This window comes from Anarrhichthys ocellatus, unplaced genomic scaffold, assembly GCF_004355925.1.
Source record: "Anarrhichthys ocellatus isolate YVR2014 unplaced genomic scaffold, GSC_Weel_1.0 scaffold21, whole genome shotgun sequence".
Classification (NCBI taxonomy): domain Eukaryota; kingdom Metazoa; phylum Chordata; class Actinopteri; order Perciformes; family Anarhichadidae; genus Anarrhichthys; species Anarrhichthys ocellatus.
The window spans coordinates 4,459,221-4,474,631 of NW_022280051.1; the positions used below are offsets into that span (position 1 = coordinate 4,459,221).

The 15,411-nt window shown below is 44.4% G+C and overlaps 2 protein-coding genes across 3 annotated transcripts; both read right to left on the reverse strand.

Moving 5' to 3' along the window:
* Positions 1-2,375: 2,375 nt before the first annotated feature.
* On the reverse strand, positions 2,376-3,477 carry LOC116389932 (troponin T, cardiac muscle isoforms). Its single transcript, XM_075447379.1, has one exon. The coding sequence runs from the start codon at positions 3,433-3,435 to the stop codon at positions 2,623-2,625; it is 813 nt and encodes a 270-aa protein (XP_075303494.1). The 5' UTR covers positions 3,436-3,477; the 3' UTR covers positions 2,376-2,622.
* Positions 3,478-6,707: 3,230 nt separating this feature from the next.
* cry1a (cryptochrome circadian regulator 1a) lies at positions 6,708-13,988 on the reverse strand. 2 transcript variants are annotated; one of them, XM_031859060.1, is made up of 14 exons: positions 13,047-13,988; positions 11,330-11,438; positions 11,097-11,239; positions 10,800-10,984; positions 10,428-10,516; positions 10,139-10,279; positions 9,352-9,663; positions 9,106-9,257; positions 8,768-8,970; positions 8,388-8,492; positions 8,205-8,297; positions 7,939-8,004; positions 7,723-7,826; positions 6,708-7,220 (listed from the first exon to the last, which is right to left on the reverse strand). In XM_031859060.1, the coding sequence occupies exons 1-13, from the start codon at positions 13,202-13,204 to the stop codon at positions 7,726-7,728; spliced, it is 1,857 nt and encodes a 618-aa protein (XP_031714920.1). In that variant the 5' UTR covers positions 13,205-13,988; the 3' UTR covers positions 6,708-7,220; positions 7,723-7,725. The 2 variants fall into 2 exon arrangements, with proteins under 2 accessions (XP_031714920.1, XP_031714921.1); XM_031859061.1 differs by lacking the exon at positions 7,723-7,826.
* Between the last annotated feature and the right edge of the window lie 1,423 nt (positions 13,989-15,411).

Sequence of the window (15,411 nt, forward strand, 5' to 3'; positions counted from 1 at the left end):
TGAATGGAAAGCAATGACTGTAGACCGGAAATGTATATAATAACTAATATTATGCTTTGAAAGTGCTCAGTATGTTTTCTTTATAGGTGCCACCAGAGGACCAAGCTATTGTTGTGTGCAAGTCTCAAGTCTTTGCACACAAATTCAGAGTCAAGTCCCAAGACTGATGAGTCTTAAGTCAAGTCCCAAGACTGACGAGTCCCAAGTCAAGTCCCAAGTCTAGTCCTAGGGAAAAACTGATTATTCCTAAATCAAAACTGACAAGTCCCAAGTTGAGACTGAAATTCTCAAGTTGAGACTGACAAGTCCCAAGTCAAGTCCCAAGTCAAGTCCCAAGTCAAGTCTCAAGTCAAGTCTAAAGTCAAGACAGTCAAGTCCTAAATCAATTCAAGTCAAGACCCAGGTCAAGACCCAGGTCAAGTCCCAGGTCAAGTCCCAGGTCAAGTCCCAGGTCAAGACCCAGGTCGAGCCCTGAACAAGTCATAATGCATTCTTGTGTAATGTCACACCATTTCCTTTTCGACGCACACGTTTTGCAAAAGACCTGCATGACTCTAATTAAAATACAAACATCCTTTGGATAACAGAACCACGTGATACATTTCCAGTCAGAGTTGAAAGTTTGGCCCTGGAAACTGTCATTCATGCAGCGCTTACATTGTCCTCTAGTCTCTGCTGGGTACTAACGAGCAGATAAGCCCCCCCCCCCCCTCTGTGAGTCTGCAGCAGCTGCTCTAAAGGTGCAAACACGCACACGGTTCCAACTCAACATGTGCATCAATATCTGCATTTCAATCCCAAATGGGATCAACATCCAGCAGCTGCTTGTTTCCAAATGAACTTGAGAGTTTTGGGAACATCTTGTTCCCCGGCACAACACACATAGTCGATTGATGCACCAGTATGTCAAGACGCTGTCAAGTCGGGCGTTTTGTTCACAACAACATCATTACAGTGGGCGTGATGCGGCTGGAGGAAGGGGGGGGTCTGGAGACCTGATGGCGTTTCCCCCAGTCTCTATGGTAACCTGTTGGCGTACTGCCGTGCCTGGAAGCCTTTTAATGGCTTTTCACGGCCATAAGAGCAAAACAGCGGTAGGGCATCTAGTCCAAGTCTGAGTGACAATCAAAAGCCACAGGGGAGAGAAATGTCCCCCTGCCTTAGTCTGACATGTGTGTCACTGCAGTTCACTGACTCACTGTCGGGAAAGTGAGTCTGTTCCATTGTAAAAGCCAGTCTGAATGTATTCAAATGGATAATTGTGATGGACGAAGACACTAATCTTTGGCTGCAGTTACAGTAAAGTCTGACTTACTGGAATTAAGGGCTTTCCACCAATTAGTGCAAAATCAAATATAACGACAAAATGTACAGAAATCTAGCTTCCTGAGTTATATTTTATCATTTATTGTATAAATATTTATTGCATGCATACACATTCAGTTATGTAATGTACTTTTTTTCCCACAAGTGTGTGTTGAAAGTGTTTGCTACAAACTGGCGCTCTGGTGCCACCTAGTGGAAGTAACATCTCAGTGCTGCACACGTTCACTTTCATTTGAGCAGGATGGTATTTTAGGACTACAAAGGCAGAAAATTAAATTAAATTATCGAATTGAACATATAAATTGGGCTTTTATAACATCTTTGCATGCATTTATTCAAATTGTAATGAATTTTAAATGTATATCAAAGATTAAGATCATTTTGAAGCCAAAAATTGGGACAGAAATTAGGTCCAGAATAGTTTTGGAAACATGAAACAATACAGAATATAAAGAATTTTTGATGGGGGATGCGAGGATGCTGAACGCATGTAATTTGCTGCAGATTCCTTATTTAATTAATGAAAACAGAGAGTGAATAAAAGCAGGAGGTTTGATTTCAACTATACTTTTGCCAGCGAGAGAATAAATAACCTTTTACACGTCAATTTAACATTAACTATCCGACTGATGTTGAGTTAGAGATCAGTGATTAGAATTATCTGATAATTATTCTGTTCAAAATATGTGAGGTTTGTCTGTGTTTTTCATTGTAAAAGGACAAGAGAGAAAAATGAAGACCCGGGTCTTGCTGATTGCAGGTGAATTCCTTAAAGACATCCAACACCACTTTGCAAAGCATCGTCCACTCTGCAGATTCTTAGGGTCACGACCTGTCGGTCAACAGTTGGGTCTTTTTTCTAGAAATACTGCAGGCCTTCTAAATGAGGCTCCTTAAAAAGTCAGCTGTGCAACACCCGTTATCTTATCACAACCAAAGAGACATCCGGTATCGGTTAAGTACCAACAACAAACAAGTTAACGTTTCTGTCTTGAGAGAACTTGAGAGACACTCTTTTCAAAAACAACGACATGTTTGAAGAGGTTTATTGGAAACAGCAGAGGAAACTGCATTTCCCAAGAGAGTTTGAGTTAGAAGAGATTATTTCACAATCATGAAAATACTGTCAAAGACATTAAATCGTGTTTTAAAGACTTTTAAACTCTTGAGCACACTTTTTAGAATACATGTGGGAAAAAAAGTTTGTGGAGTCCCCCATCAAATCCACACACAATCCCTGGCATGTGACACAGTCCAGGAACAACTTGGCAGTCCCGTTGCTGGTTGAGGGACCCCTCATTTCCAGGAGCCGGACTTGCCCTTGGCCCCGCGGGTGGTCTTGGACGCTTTGGAGCCCCTCTGGTGGTCGCTGACTCGGTTTCGCAGCAGGTAGATGTCGTACTTCTGCCTCTTGAGCTTCTCGGCCAGCTCAAACTTCTCCGCGTGCAGGTGGTGCAGCCACTGCCACAGGTCCTGCGCCTTGTCCGCCAGCTTCTCCTGGTTCAGGTGGTCGATGTTGAGCGGCTTCCGGCGGTCCATCAGCGCCTTCTTCTTCTCCTCCCGCGCGGTCAGCTTCTTGCCCTTCTTCTGGTCCACCTTCTGCATGTAGCCGCCGAAGGACTTGTTGGTGAATATCATCTTCTTCTTCGCCTCCTCGTCGGCGCGCAGCTTGGCCGCCTCGTCCTCGCGCCTCGTCCTCTCCTCGGCCAGACGCGTTTGGCGCTCGCGATCCAGCTCGGCGCGCACGCGTTGCTGCTCCGCTCTGTCGGAGCGCCGGTGCTCCATGCGGCTGCGCAGCGCGAGCAGCTCTTCCTCCTCTTTCTGGCGCGTGGAGAAATGCGACTCGATCAGCGTCTGCAGGTCGTTGAAATCCTTTTCCAGTCGCTTGCGGTGCAGGTCGTCAAAATCCACCTTCTCGCCATCAGGGAGCTTCGGAGGAGCGATATTTGGCACATAGGTCGTCTTGGGCCGCCACTTAGAGTCCTCCTCGTGCTCATTCTCCTCTGCGTGCTTTTCTGTCTTCTCCGCTCCATCCTCCTCTTGCTCCTCTTCTTCAATTTCTTCTTCCTCCTGCTCGCACTCCTCCACTGTTTCCTCGGTGTCTGACATGATGGAGGCTTTTTAGGGGAGAGACAGCAGGATGAACACCGAGACCAGCTGGTGTCTTGCTTGGAAGAGATGACTGGGGTCTCTGGACGTGCGCTTGGGGGGTTTTAAGGGGTTTGCCTTTTTTTACCATGTGACCTCCAAAGTCTCCAGAGTGGGGGGATTTTGAGACAGATGGAGTAGTCTATTTTCTCCTCACCAAACCTTCAGCCACACTTCACACACCCCTCCTCCTCTCCTCTCTGACCCTGCAGTGCCTCCTCATTCCTTTGTAAGGACAAGATGAGAGACTATTTCAGATACACAACAGATGCGCACACACACTTGTGCTTTCCCGTCCCACAATGCAACTCAGATACAAACGACACCCATACCTTTAAAGGCCTACTGGAAGCAGAGGATAAACAGAGAACAATGTACTTCAACTTTATAGATATTTCACGCGCAGTTTGGGGAACCTGCTAATCCACCATGACGGTTTAAAAGCCACCGTGGTGTTTTGAGGAGTTCCATTAACAGAACACATTGCACTCTCTTTAAGTGCATCAGAGCCGGAGGGGGGGCATTAATGAGGGGAAGTTACAGCTGTCACATTCTCCAAAATGAGCCACCACCTTGAATGTCCTATTCTCAAACTAACATTTTATTTTGGGGGTTTAAAGAAATAATTATGTAGAGGACATCCCTCTTAATTTTTTGTCTGTTTTATATACTGATATATTTGTGAAGTTATTGTTTTAGCAGTCAGTCAGTGAATTTTAAATATTGGTATTTGTATACCAACAGTTATTATTTCTGTAAAGAAAAACAACACTTTAAAAAGCTCCAGCATCGCAGAGGATCATCAGTAAGAACAAACAAAAAGACAAGATGAGCGTCACTGCTGCGGCCGTGTCTCCACTTTGGAATGTAATTAAAACATTCTTGCTATCAGAGGCTTTCTGCTCTGAGCACTGCGTTGGATTAAAGTCGAATTGCTCCCAAGCTGCAACGCTTCAATGCCGGCGTCAAGAATTTATGTTCCCAAGTCTTGAGTTGTGAAGTGGAAAGGGACGAACGCAGAGGACGAGATGAATGACGGTGGGGAGACAGGTGCTCCGTTGCGTCTGAGAATTCAAATTAAACTGTTGCATTGGCCCTCCTTGGGATAAACATCGTTCTGCTGTGGAAGATGACACGTTATCTCCAGTGCCTTCAGTTTCAGTCTTAATATAAGTCCTCTGGAGCTCTGGAGTGAGGATAGGTTAATTGTGGCCTTGAGAAAAACAAATTGATCTGCTGATGAGCATGTGCCCTGACTCATCCCAGAGTGGACCGAACCCAAAACATGCCTGCGCACAACAGCAGGCGGTCCCAGTATAATCTTAGTTGCTGGTGGCGAGGGACAACTGTGTCCATCAGCGAAGAAAGACAGCAAAGGCTATAAATAGCTGCTGTTTAACACGGTCCACAGAGAACAAATAGAGTGATGCAGGGAAACTAAATCCAACATGGTTTGTGATCAAATAAGTTCTTGCAGAGGTTGACGTCCTTAATCAGAATCAGAAAAAGTTGTTTTGCCAAGTATATGTTTGCACACACAAGGAATTTGACTTGGTGTTTGGTGCATGACAAACGCAGTCCAACAGTATGAGACATGATTAGAAATAAAAATGTGAAAATCGACATGGACTGGAGGGGCCAGGGATCAAACCCTGATCTTCCTCTGAGGCACCAGGAAAACAAGGAAAAGTCTGCATCTCATGGAGAAAAAAACCATGATACTCATACATGCAGGCAACACCGGATGAACAGTGACCTCATCTGGTGAAAAGATGCTCACTTGGATATTACACAGCATAATACTTTATATTGTTTGTATATTGCTGTAAGCCAAATAACAATGCTTTGACCGTCTTCCTATTTGTACATCACTTTGTTTTACCCACTTGCTGCCAGTTTAAACTGTGCACAGCCCCACTCGCTTTCCGTCGTGTATTTCCGTCGTGTATTTTTCTTTTACGTGTCATGTGTTGTGTGTAGTTGTATGTTATCAAATACATGTATGTAACAAGCCAGCAGAGAGAGGACACTGTTCCCTCTATTTGTTCCAGTCTCTGAGAGCTGAGGACATTACATATTCATACATTTTAACAAAAACGCTACACTTCATTTACTCTTGATTCACATAAATATACTGCGGCTTTCTGTGTGTCTTTGCAGTTATAGAGGGTTTGTAGTGACGGCTTGCTTTTGGGTCCTGGAGTCTGGAGCTGCAGAGCATTTGGTCTTAAGTTGGATAAACCTTGGGACACTTCTATTTTAAGCTATGAGTGAAATTCTGAATAAATGAATTACTTTTTATTTACTAGCGTTTAAGCCTCTTGTAGTTCAGTTATGCACAGCCTGCCTAAGATGAAGCTGAGGGGTCGCAACGTTATAGATAGGAACAAGAAAAACAAGAAGTCATTTTTTTAAGGAGTCAGAAGGCAAAAAGTGTGGGAGTCACAGCTGTAATGAGTCCTGCTGGAGGTTTTTAAACTCTCTCAGTGTTTAATGCGTTTCTTAGATCACTTCAGGACACTTTAGGACCTTCTAGGCTCACTTGTACTACTCCCTGCCCACCCTGGGGCGGTGCTTCCAGGGACTGATGGATGTCAGGGTGAGCGTGGAGCAGGTGAAGGAGGCCCCAAACGTCTTGGAGCTCACCACGCATATCGTGCTTTATCGCATCCAGAAGCTGGCCTCCTACGGGTACGACGTGGGCTCCGGCAGCCTGGACGTCCTCGTGGGAACCAAGAAGGACTTTGAGACGAGCTGCGGCCGACTGCACCTGCGGCAGCAGCGGCCGCTCTTCAACCCGGTCGCTCCCCTCAGATGTGCTGAGGAGTGAACGTTCACAGGTTGATGATGTCTTTGTGAATGTTATTTGATGCAGACCTCCAGCAATACAGTACTTGAATTATGGAGAATCACTGTGTTATGAAACTGTGTTTCAGCCTGTGGCCTTCATCAGGGTTTCTTTGATTTGATGCAGAGGAACACAAGAGGGCTCTTATGAAGATAGTACTGTATATGTCAGAAATACAGGTAATACAGAGGAGACACCTTGATATGAAGAATCTGTATTCATGTCAGGAACCGTCTCCGAGGCCAACAACGTGATCTCTAACGTCACACTGAGGATTCAAACGAGTCCACCGGTACGGAGCTCGAGATAGGGAATGATAAAAACACTTGTTGGTAGATATCTTTAACGGCTCTAACGGAAGTAGAATAAATGAGAGGCAGTTGTATTAGAATAGATATAAGATTTCATCTTATTATTTTAATGGACAGTCGACAAATGTTTTCATTTTTATGAAAATTGTCCACAAAAAAAAAAAAAAAAAAAAAAAAAAAAAGAGCCATCCACAATGATTTCTCATATCAAACATATATCAATGGGTCTATGGCTACACAAAGAGAGAAAACACACATACAATATTGAAATATGTACAAGTTGTATGTGAAATTAGCAAATTCATTATATACAGAAGGACTTTTTCTTCTTCTTTGTCCCATAAATATTAACCCAAAGATGAGCACAGTGTAAACGCCGCTCCAGTGACGTCAGCCGGACCGTGAAGTCCACGTGATCACATACAGTCCTGTTACTGAGGCGTGTGTGTGTGTGTGTGTGTGTGTGTGTTTAATGAGGCTCCTCTTGGAGTTGTGTCCATGCAGCAGTGTGGCGCTGTCACCAAAAACACCTGCGCCTCAACGTCCACTTAGTGTCGTCTGTGCACTCGGTCCGTCTGCAGACACTCCTGCGAGTGGACAGAGAGGACACACGTCAGCTGAGAGTCATGTCTCATCAAAATGCAGAAACTTGCATTCTGAAAAATGAAAACTAAAAAGGAGATTTAATGACCATACATTATAAATTTGGGGTTCACAAGCACATCAATTCAGCCATTTAAGACATCAATTAAGTATTTAAGGACAGATCCTAACGAGGTTATGTGCACTAAAAGGAATACATCACCCAAAAAATGACCGTTTGTGTATCAGTTACTCGCCATGTGTTACCTTGAATTCTTAAAGAAAACTTTGTTCTTATTAATCCAGTCATAACTGAGTAATTGATACACAAATGATAATTCTTTGGGTGAAGTATTCCTTTAAAGAATATTACTAATTTTATGTAATTGCTGACAAATCTCACGAAAAGACATTCCTTATGTTCCCAAGATTTTCCATTTAAGGTCTGTTCTTGTTCCTGAACGTTCAGCAGGATTAAGTTCAATTTGAATTTAGTCTTTAACTGACCTTCTAGTGGGAGCTTTGTCTCTGGACTTTAGAGCCTTTGCCATTGACTAAGTCCTCGCTGTGCCGCTTGCCACTGGACTGAGTGATGCAGTGGTGTTCAGGTCCTGTTAAAAACAAACGGCACAGTTCAGAAACTGACTACACAAACAGAGGCACGGCTAAATATAGCGTCATAGATAAAGGGTGAGGAGAAGATCTCCCTTTGTCAGTTCTCACCTTTCTGAATTGCAGGAATGTGCTGTGCGCCGTAACACATCATACTGGTACTGGTGCCTGCGTAACCTGGAAATCAAGATTCAAGGATTAGCCGAGACTGCGTGACAACACAAGGGAGACAAATACAGGGAAACAAATGTGGTATACATTTGTTTTTAAATTCAATTTAATACATTTATATTTTACTGTCTGACAAACCAAATTTTTGTATCTATGTATCATGTTAATATGTTTAAACGAATAAAAAAGAAAGCATTGGTCCCCACCCTGCTGGTGTGAGCTGGCTTGCGGATCGGCCTGCTGGTACATCCTGACGCCGCTTTGCCAGTCGGCCTGGGAGTGAACCGGCATCGGATAGCCTGTGAGAACAGAACAGCACATTTTAATCTTCACCTCCAGAGGCGATGGAGGAAGTTATGAAGAACTGCTGCAGGTGTTGTGCCGCTTACCAGACGGAGCTGCGGCGCCGTGTGGAGCCTCACCGGGGAACCCTATCCCGTCTGAGGACGTCTCCCCGTTACCGTTAGAGCCGGAGGGAACTGTAGCCAAAAGGCCTAAAGACACAGACGACTGGCAGTCAACAGCTGATGCAAAGTACTTTAGATAGACAAGACCGCATCAATGCAAACCACAGCTCCATAAGAACTGTTTAGTTCTCTCTGATGGGTCTGGTACCAAGTTTAATATCAGACATTTTAACTCCACTTATGTGGCACGCACCCCAAACATTCGGCTAAACTAACAACCAGAGACGTGACAGTCATGTCAGGTGACCCGTCGTTCCCGCTTCGTATCGACATCACAGATGTTTGTGCGTCTGTGTTCTTACCGAGTCCTCTGTAACAGGAGAGCTGCTGGTAGATCTGTTTCATCCGCTCGATGTTGAGACGACTGGCCTCCGCGTGGTGCACCATGGGCTTGGGGTAGTGCACTCCGATGACACATTTGGCCGCCTTCTGCACACTCTCTGGAGCGTTCCAGGGGTCATAAATATACTTGGCCGGAAAGCCTCTCAGGATGGGCAGGTAGCGCCTGAGTGAGGGGATAAAGAGGATCAGTTTCATTTGTTGTTGTGGTAATGACTTCAGTTTAAAATACTTCAGCATCCATCAATATCTAGTGTCAATTGAGCCTCAGTTTTAGCATCCCAGCAGTTTGTCAGCGTACCGAATGTAATCTCCGTTGGGGTCGGTGCGTCGGCCGAAACCCACGGGGCAGTAGCAGTGGAAGAACTGCTGGAAGAAAGAGCTGCAGGAGAGCCACATCCAGCTGCCTGCATTCACACTCCAGTCTGCATCCAGCAGCAGCTCCTCAAACACCTGAGGACACACACACACACACAAGCCTCGCGTTAGCCGAGGAACACAAGTATTTATTCTTTATAGTATACGAAAGGACTTCAGCGCGGCCTACCTTCATGCCCTCCTCCCAGCCGATCCACAGGTCTCCTCTGGTCAGGAAGCAGGCCACGGCGTGTCTCGCCAGGTGGTGGATCCAGCCCTCCTGCCTCAGCTGCGTCATGATGGCGTCGATCCAGGGGAAGCCCGTCCGGCCCTCCGCCCACTTGGCCAGCGCCTCGGGGTTGCGGTCCCACGGGATCTGAACGCAGATGGGGTTGCTCTCCATCTTGTCGAAGCAGGGGTTGTTGGTGGCGGCCGTGTAGAAGAACTCGCGCCACAGCAGCTGACCGTAGAGCGAGAGGGGAGGCGAGCTGTTCTTCTTCACCTGGAGGGGTCGGAGGAAAGCGGCAGGACACTTGTTGATTTTTCTCATAAACAAAGAAGTGGGAAAAAACATCCGCACTGGAATCTGATTTTACAACATCCCACCTCAAGAGGGAGCTAGCGCAACACAGTCAGACTGCAGTGGATAATTCAGCTTGTTACAGAATAAATAAGGAACCACAAGGTGGTGGTATAAACCACCAACAGGAGCAGTAGACGAAAACATAATGTAGTTTAGCTGCAGAAAGAGGCGGGATACTTTTATATAGTAAATAAAATAAACGTGACATGAATGATTAAAGAAATGTCACAATGAGAATAGATCTTATTCTAATCTGATAAGCTTGTTTTAATAACTGTGTTGGCCTAAATATAAGATGACCCCTCATTTCCCAACATTTCATTTTTGGGCTGTTCCAGTAATTCGTCAGATGGTGAGATACCAGAACGGTTCAGAGGAGTTTTCGGGGACTCACCTTCCTGTAGAGGTCGGTGAGTTTGAAGTAGAAGAGGCGACAGGAGAGGCAGCCGAAGCGCAGGTACGGGCTGAGGCCCGTCGGGCTGGCGAGCAGTGAGTTGGCGTTCATTCTGGGACGCTCAAAGTTGGCGACCCACGCCTGATGGCAACACGGTCACATGATCAGACACGAATGTAATGTCAGATGGAGATATTTTATCTAGAACATGGTCCTTTATAATAGTAATAGTTCAATATGATTGAACTGTTAAATGACAAAGACGGGGAGTCGGTAGGATCTGACTGACCTTCCTCTCCAAATGCCTCTCGAGTCGCGTGAGGGCTTGGGTCTCCCCCCCCGGCCACACAGCTGAGGACAGACCTTCAGTGTCAAAACCTGCAGGGATCACGTACCAAGAAAAACAAACACATTAATGCTGTGTGATTTAATGAGACAAATAAGACTGAAGTGCTAATAAACAGCACGATAAAACAGTCATTAACTGTTGATGTGTGGAGCAGCCATCTTTGATTTAAAGGTCGGAGGTTGGTGGAGTTCGTCTGACATTCTGAGACAGAAATCCGACGTTCCAGATGAATTTTCCCGACTTCAAATGGAACGCAGTGTAGATGTATGTGTGGTACATGTTTTTATCTGAACCCTGTCCGGCCTCACTCACCCAGCTCCTCCAGGGAGGGGACGCCGAACTTGTCGTCGTGGTCCTCGGACAGTGGCGTCCTGCATTTCCCCATGATGTCGGCCGTGATGGACTCCGCGGGCATCGCCACTAAATCCATGCGGCTGATGAGGGTCTGGAACCGCTTGTAGGTGAGAGGGGACTGACCCCCATTTAACTCTATGATCCTGCAGAAGGGAAACGAGTATAGAGTCAAAGACCTGAAGAACAATAACAGGTCATAGTTTGTTGTATATTTGGCTTTAAAGCTGGAGTGGTAAAGGGTTGATGTGAACTCACTTGTCCAGGTCGTAGAGTGTGTGGGAGATGCGAACCGTCACCTCCACTCCGGCCTCACTGGCCAGTTTCTTAATAGCTGCATCTCGTTCTTTCCCAAACGGCTCGGAGTCGTACTCGTAAGACAAACGAGAAATATTCCATTCCTAAAGAACAGGGAGTTCGCAAAAGTTAGCTACGGAATGATGATGAACAGGTTTTAAAAGCTTTAGCTTCACGGTCAAATGAGACGTCACCTTGAAAAGTCTGGGAAAGACATCCGTGGGTTGTCCTCGGATCACAAACAGCCGAGAGTTGAGCTTACGGAGGCTGGAGTCCAGGTCCTCGAGACTCTGCAGTAAGAACCTGGAGGACGGCAGGGATGAAGAACGAGTGGTTAAACCACTGACGGCAACAATGTACAGCTTAATGTTCAAAAACGTGAACAACGTCAGCAACTCTGGTGATGTTGAAGCTGGAAAACAAGGACATTGTGTTTCTTCATGAAAGTTAAAGAGCTGTTTGGATGTGAAGGAGTGATTATTTCAGGTTGTTCTTATCGGGATAATAAAATATCTACCATCATGATAGAAAAGTGAAAAATTAAATATAGGGATCATCATGCAAGAAAAGAACAGAGTCACACAATAACTTGATTTAAGATTGCCTGATTGATTATTTTAAAAGCATATTTTGTTATCAGAACTATATCATGAATCTCTTTCTTTTATATTGTCGACCCACACAAAAGAGTGTAAGTGTATATACAAGTGCGTCACATAATTGGGGTGTATGGTTTAAATGGTTTGAAAAGAACCATTAAGGGAATGAATCGGGGAATACTGAGCGGTCTGCGTGTGAGCTCTGCGTCTCCCAAAGGCTTCTGTTGCATAACCGTGGAGGCTTCATAACAGCCTTCGGTGCTGCCCGGGCCTAACTCTTCCAGTGACGGCGTGGGAGCAAAATGCAAACACAGCAGGACGGAGGGGAAACTATCCAGCGAGACGCCCAGCTGTACCACTAACCTCAGCAGCTCTTTCATTCTGCAGCTGCACGTCTACAAAACACTGCAGCTCTACCACACAGAAGGCCGTCGGCTGTCTGCAGCACACACATGTGCCCAATGAATAAACATCTGGGTCACAGACAGAGCTGGGTACAAAAGATGGCCACCGTTTGTAGTAGAGGAGGAAGACTTTCAGTGTAACACAGAAAGGTCAACTCAGTGCAGACGACTGATCAGTGAGCTGGGGAACCTTAAGATTTTGGGATTCTGGAGATTTTACGCACAGTAGAAAAAGTAATATTATAAATGATATGTGATTTATTTAGCCTCATTTAAACATGTATCTGAAGGTCTGATTGATGTTTGGTATTATGATGATTACTGGGTAGAGATTACAGCTCTATTGACCGCTACAGTTCATGACATAAAGGAGGAGTAAAGACCACGTGTACGTCATCTTACTGACACTTTTATCAATATGTGTTCATTACGCATTATGGCATTAACGCTCCGATATCAAAGTGACGTCTGTAATACAATAACAGATAATATAATCCAAACAGTTTAATACTATTCTCTGATGTTGTCCTTCAAAAGTTTATTATTTATATCTCAAACACATTTATATCTTAAAAGCTTAGATGTTTCTTCTTGTGGCGTAATGAACAGAACGCAGTGCTGCAGTCAGCAGCTCAAGGAGACACCTGCTGTAAATAAAAAAGGGCCACATTTGGTTGTGTAGTGTGATATTCTTTTGGCTATATCATATGAAGTGTGCTTATCTCTTTGAGGCAGACGCAACAAAACAATGCAGTGTAATAGACACGTGACATCAGAGACATCTGCACCAACCAGCACCACCGATACTAAAGGTCAGTTTTAATATACTGCATTGTTATCATCAAGGGGTTAGGAATGAAACCAACAAATGCACGTGGTTGGATGCTGTTGTTTTTTCTCTCTCTCACCTCCACCTGTTGATCCCGACGTTGGAGGATCCAGCGAACCAGGGGTCTAGGATGTAGACGCAGCGGACCGTATCCGCTCCCAGCAGAGATTCCTCGAGCGACGGGTTGTCGTGGAGCCGCAAGCCCTTCCTGAACCAGTGGATCGTGTTAATGACCATTACTCAACTGGATGAGTCCTCTTTTCTTCTTCTTTTTGAATTTTAAAAAGAGTCTTTTTTTTTTGTGCTCACTCCACTCTTATTCTGACTCACTAATAAAAAATATGTATCCAAGGAAAACAAAAAGTGAAATCAGGTCACTGGGAATCCAACTTTCTAAAGGAAAACGCGCGTGCACGTTACTTCAGCGTGCATACAAATCGTGTTTTTTTTTTGTATTCAGCAACGCAGTCAAAGTTTGCAATTAACCTTGCTCTAACAGAACCTTTTCCATTGTGTCAAAGAATTTAAAAACAGCTGGCTGCTGAACCATTTGGGCACGAGACAGCGCGTGCGCGCTCTCTCTCTCTCCGGCAATGTGACAAGTAACCCGCCAGGCTTTAGGACTCGGGTTGTCGATGAGGTCCAACCGTAACCTCGTTTCGTATTATATAACTTGTTTATGTGAACGAAGAAATTGGATAATTGTGCACGTACTAAAACGCGTTTGTAGGCATGCACTCTATAAACATTACTTACTATAAACTAAGTAAAAGAGTAACCGACGAGCCTGAATAACGTTAACGCAAAAGCTGTTTATGTAAATACAGTTTCTGCATGCGTTTTCTTGTTGTTGTTGTTCTCAAAATCGTCGTCCTAAACCTGCACGAGCACAGAGCTGTTATAAATCCTTGTCCGTCTTCGTAACTGTCGGTCCGATGTTTTTGAGACGCAATAACGGTACAGCTGTCCACGAATAGCTGCTCAAGCTCATCACTGCGCCTACAAAACCCTGTGACTCCGCCCACACACGAGGACGCGCACTGGCTAAGAGCTCCGTGATTGGTCCAGCGCGCTGCGTGCGTTTTCTCATGGTTGTCACGTTTCTGCAGCGTGCTTTCCCTGTGCCCTTTAAAGAGGCAACACTGAGGAAAAACTATTTAATATGCATGTGACCTCTTATGGTAAACATGCCAAACTGGAAAACACATCTAAATTCTAATGGGAGTTTAGCTGGAAGTGTGGACTGCTCTGACTTTTTTTTTTTTGTGCACTACAAGTAAATAACTTCATTTTTATTTTTAAATAAATAGCTGTGAAAGATGTGCACATGCATTTAAAAGACATATAGTTGCGGTAAGAGTATAAGAGTACCATCAGAACGCTGTGGAATCCTCCAGCTTCCACAGTCGACTGGCTTATTTACCATAAAAGAACCCGGATCAGCACATGAAGTCGGGCATGAGCTGGGAGGTGGGGGCGGTCACGCGTTTGTGTGCGTGTGTGTCTGTGTGTGTCATCGCAGCACTGTAAATTGTAGCTGACGCACTTGGTATTCAACCTGGTTTTTTTTGCAGACGAATTTGCCCCACTTGCGGACAGAAATCAGTCCGGCTACAGAAGGTGTGTGTTCAGAGGTCGAGCTGTGATTTAGCCTACATTTGCACTTTGGATTACTTTTGCATCATGATTTGCTTTGAATTGCACAAAACCTTTTTGTGGGGCACTGCCTTTTATTACGTTACATTCGGAACTATTCATGCATCATTATTTGTCTTTTTATTTCATGTTTAATATATGTCTTATGTAAAACACTTTGAATGGCCTTGTTTTTAAAAGGTGCTTTTTAAACTAATTGTTGTTGGAGCCAGTATAAGAAGTTGGAGTCGATATCTGCACCAAACTATCTTATTTTCTTTATATTTTATGTTTTTCACTGTCTAAGAAATACGTCATATTATTCTCTTACATAAAATGTTTTGTAATTGTGCGAGAAAATGCAGTTTTCGGATTGTGGGAGTAGTACCATCTTTTGGCCACTGAGTGGCAGTATAACCTCGTGCCATTAACGCCCTCCTCCTGTCAGGTGATACCTTAATGTAAATGATAATAAGAAGTTGTGATAGTGGATGCTGTACTTTTGTTTCTTAGTCTTTTACACCTTATGGGCCAATATTTCCACAGAATGACGGTATTATGGCAATAAACATGTTGAATAAAGTGCAATGAACTATACAAAATTCAATATAAGTCATCATTTTGAAGTGCCAAATGTAGTCACTTAAGAACAAAATACACAGCGTAAATAACATTTTAAAACAAGCAAAATGCTCTATAATATATAGAGTTATACGCATTCAAACACATGGGGAAAAAAACATTGATGAATAAATTAACAAATAAAAAACGTGACTGTGCAGCATGACTAAGGGAAGCATGTTTACACG

Bases quoted from the DNA above. Each gene is read 5' to 3' on its own strand.
- LOC116389932 (XM_075447379.1), bottom strand. From the start codon at position 3,435: ATGTCAGACACCGAGGAAACAGTGGAGGAGTGCGAGCAGGAGGAAGAA.
- cry1a (XM_031859060.1), bottom strand. From the start codon at position 13,204: ATGGTCATTAACACGATCCACTGGTTCAGGAAGGGCTTGCGGCTCCAC. The intron at 10,985-11,096 runs GTGAGTTCACAT...TCCCTTCTGCAG, and splicing joins ACACTCTACGACCTGGACAA to GATCATAGAGTTAAATGGGG. The intron at 8,971-9,105 runs GTACGCTGACAA...CCCCTCACTCAG, and splicing joins CCCAACGGAGATTACATTCG to GCGCTACCTGCCCATCCTGA.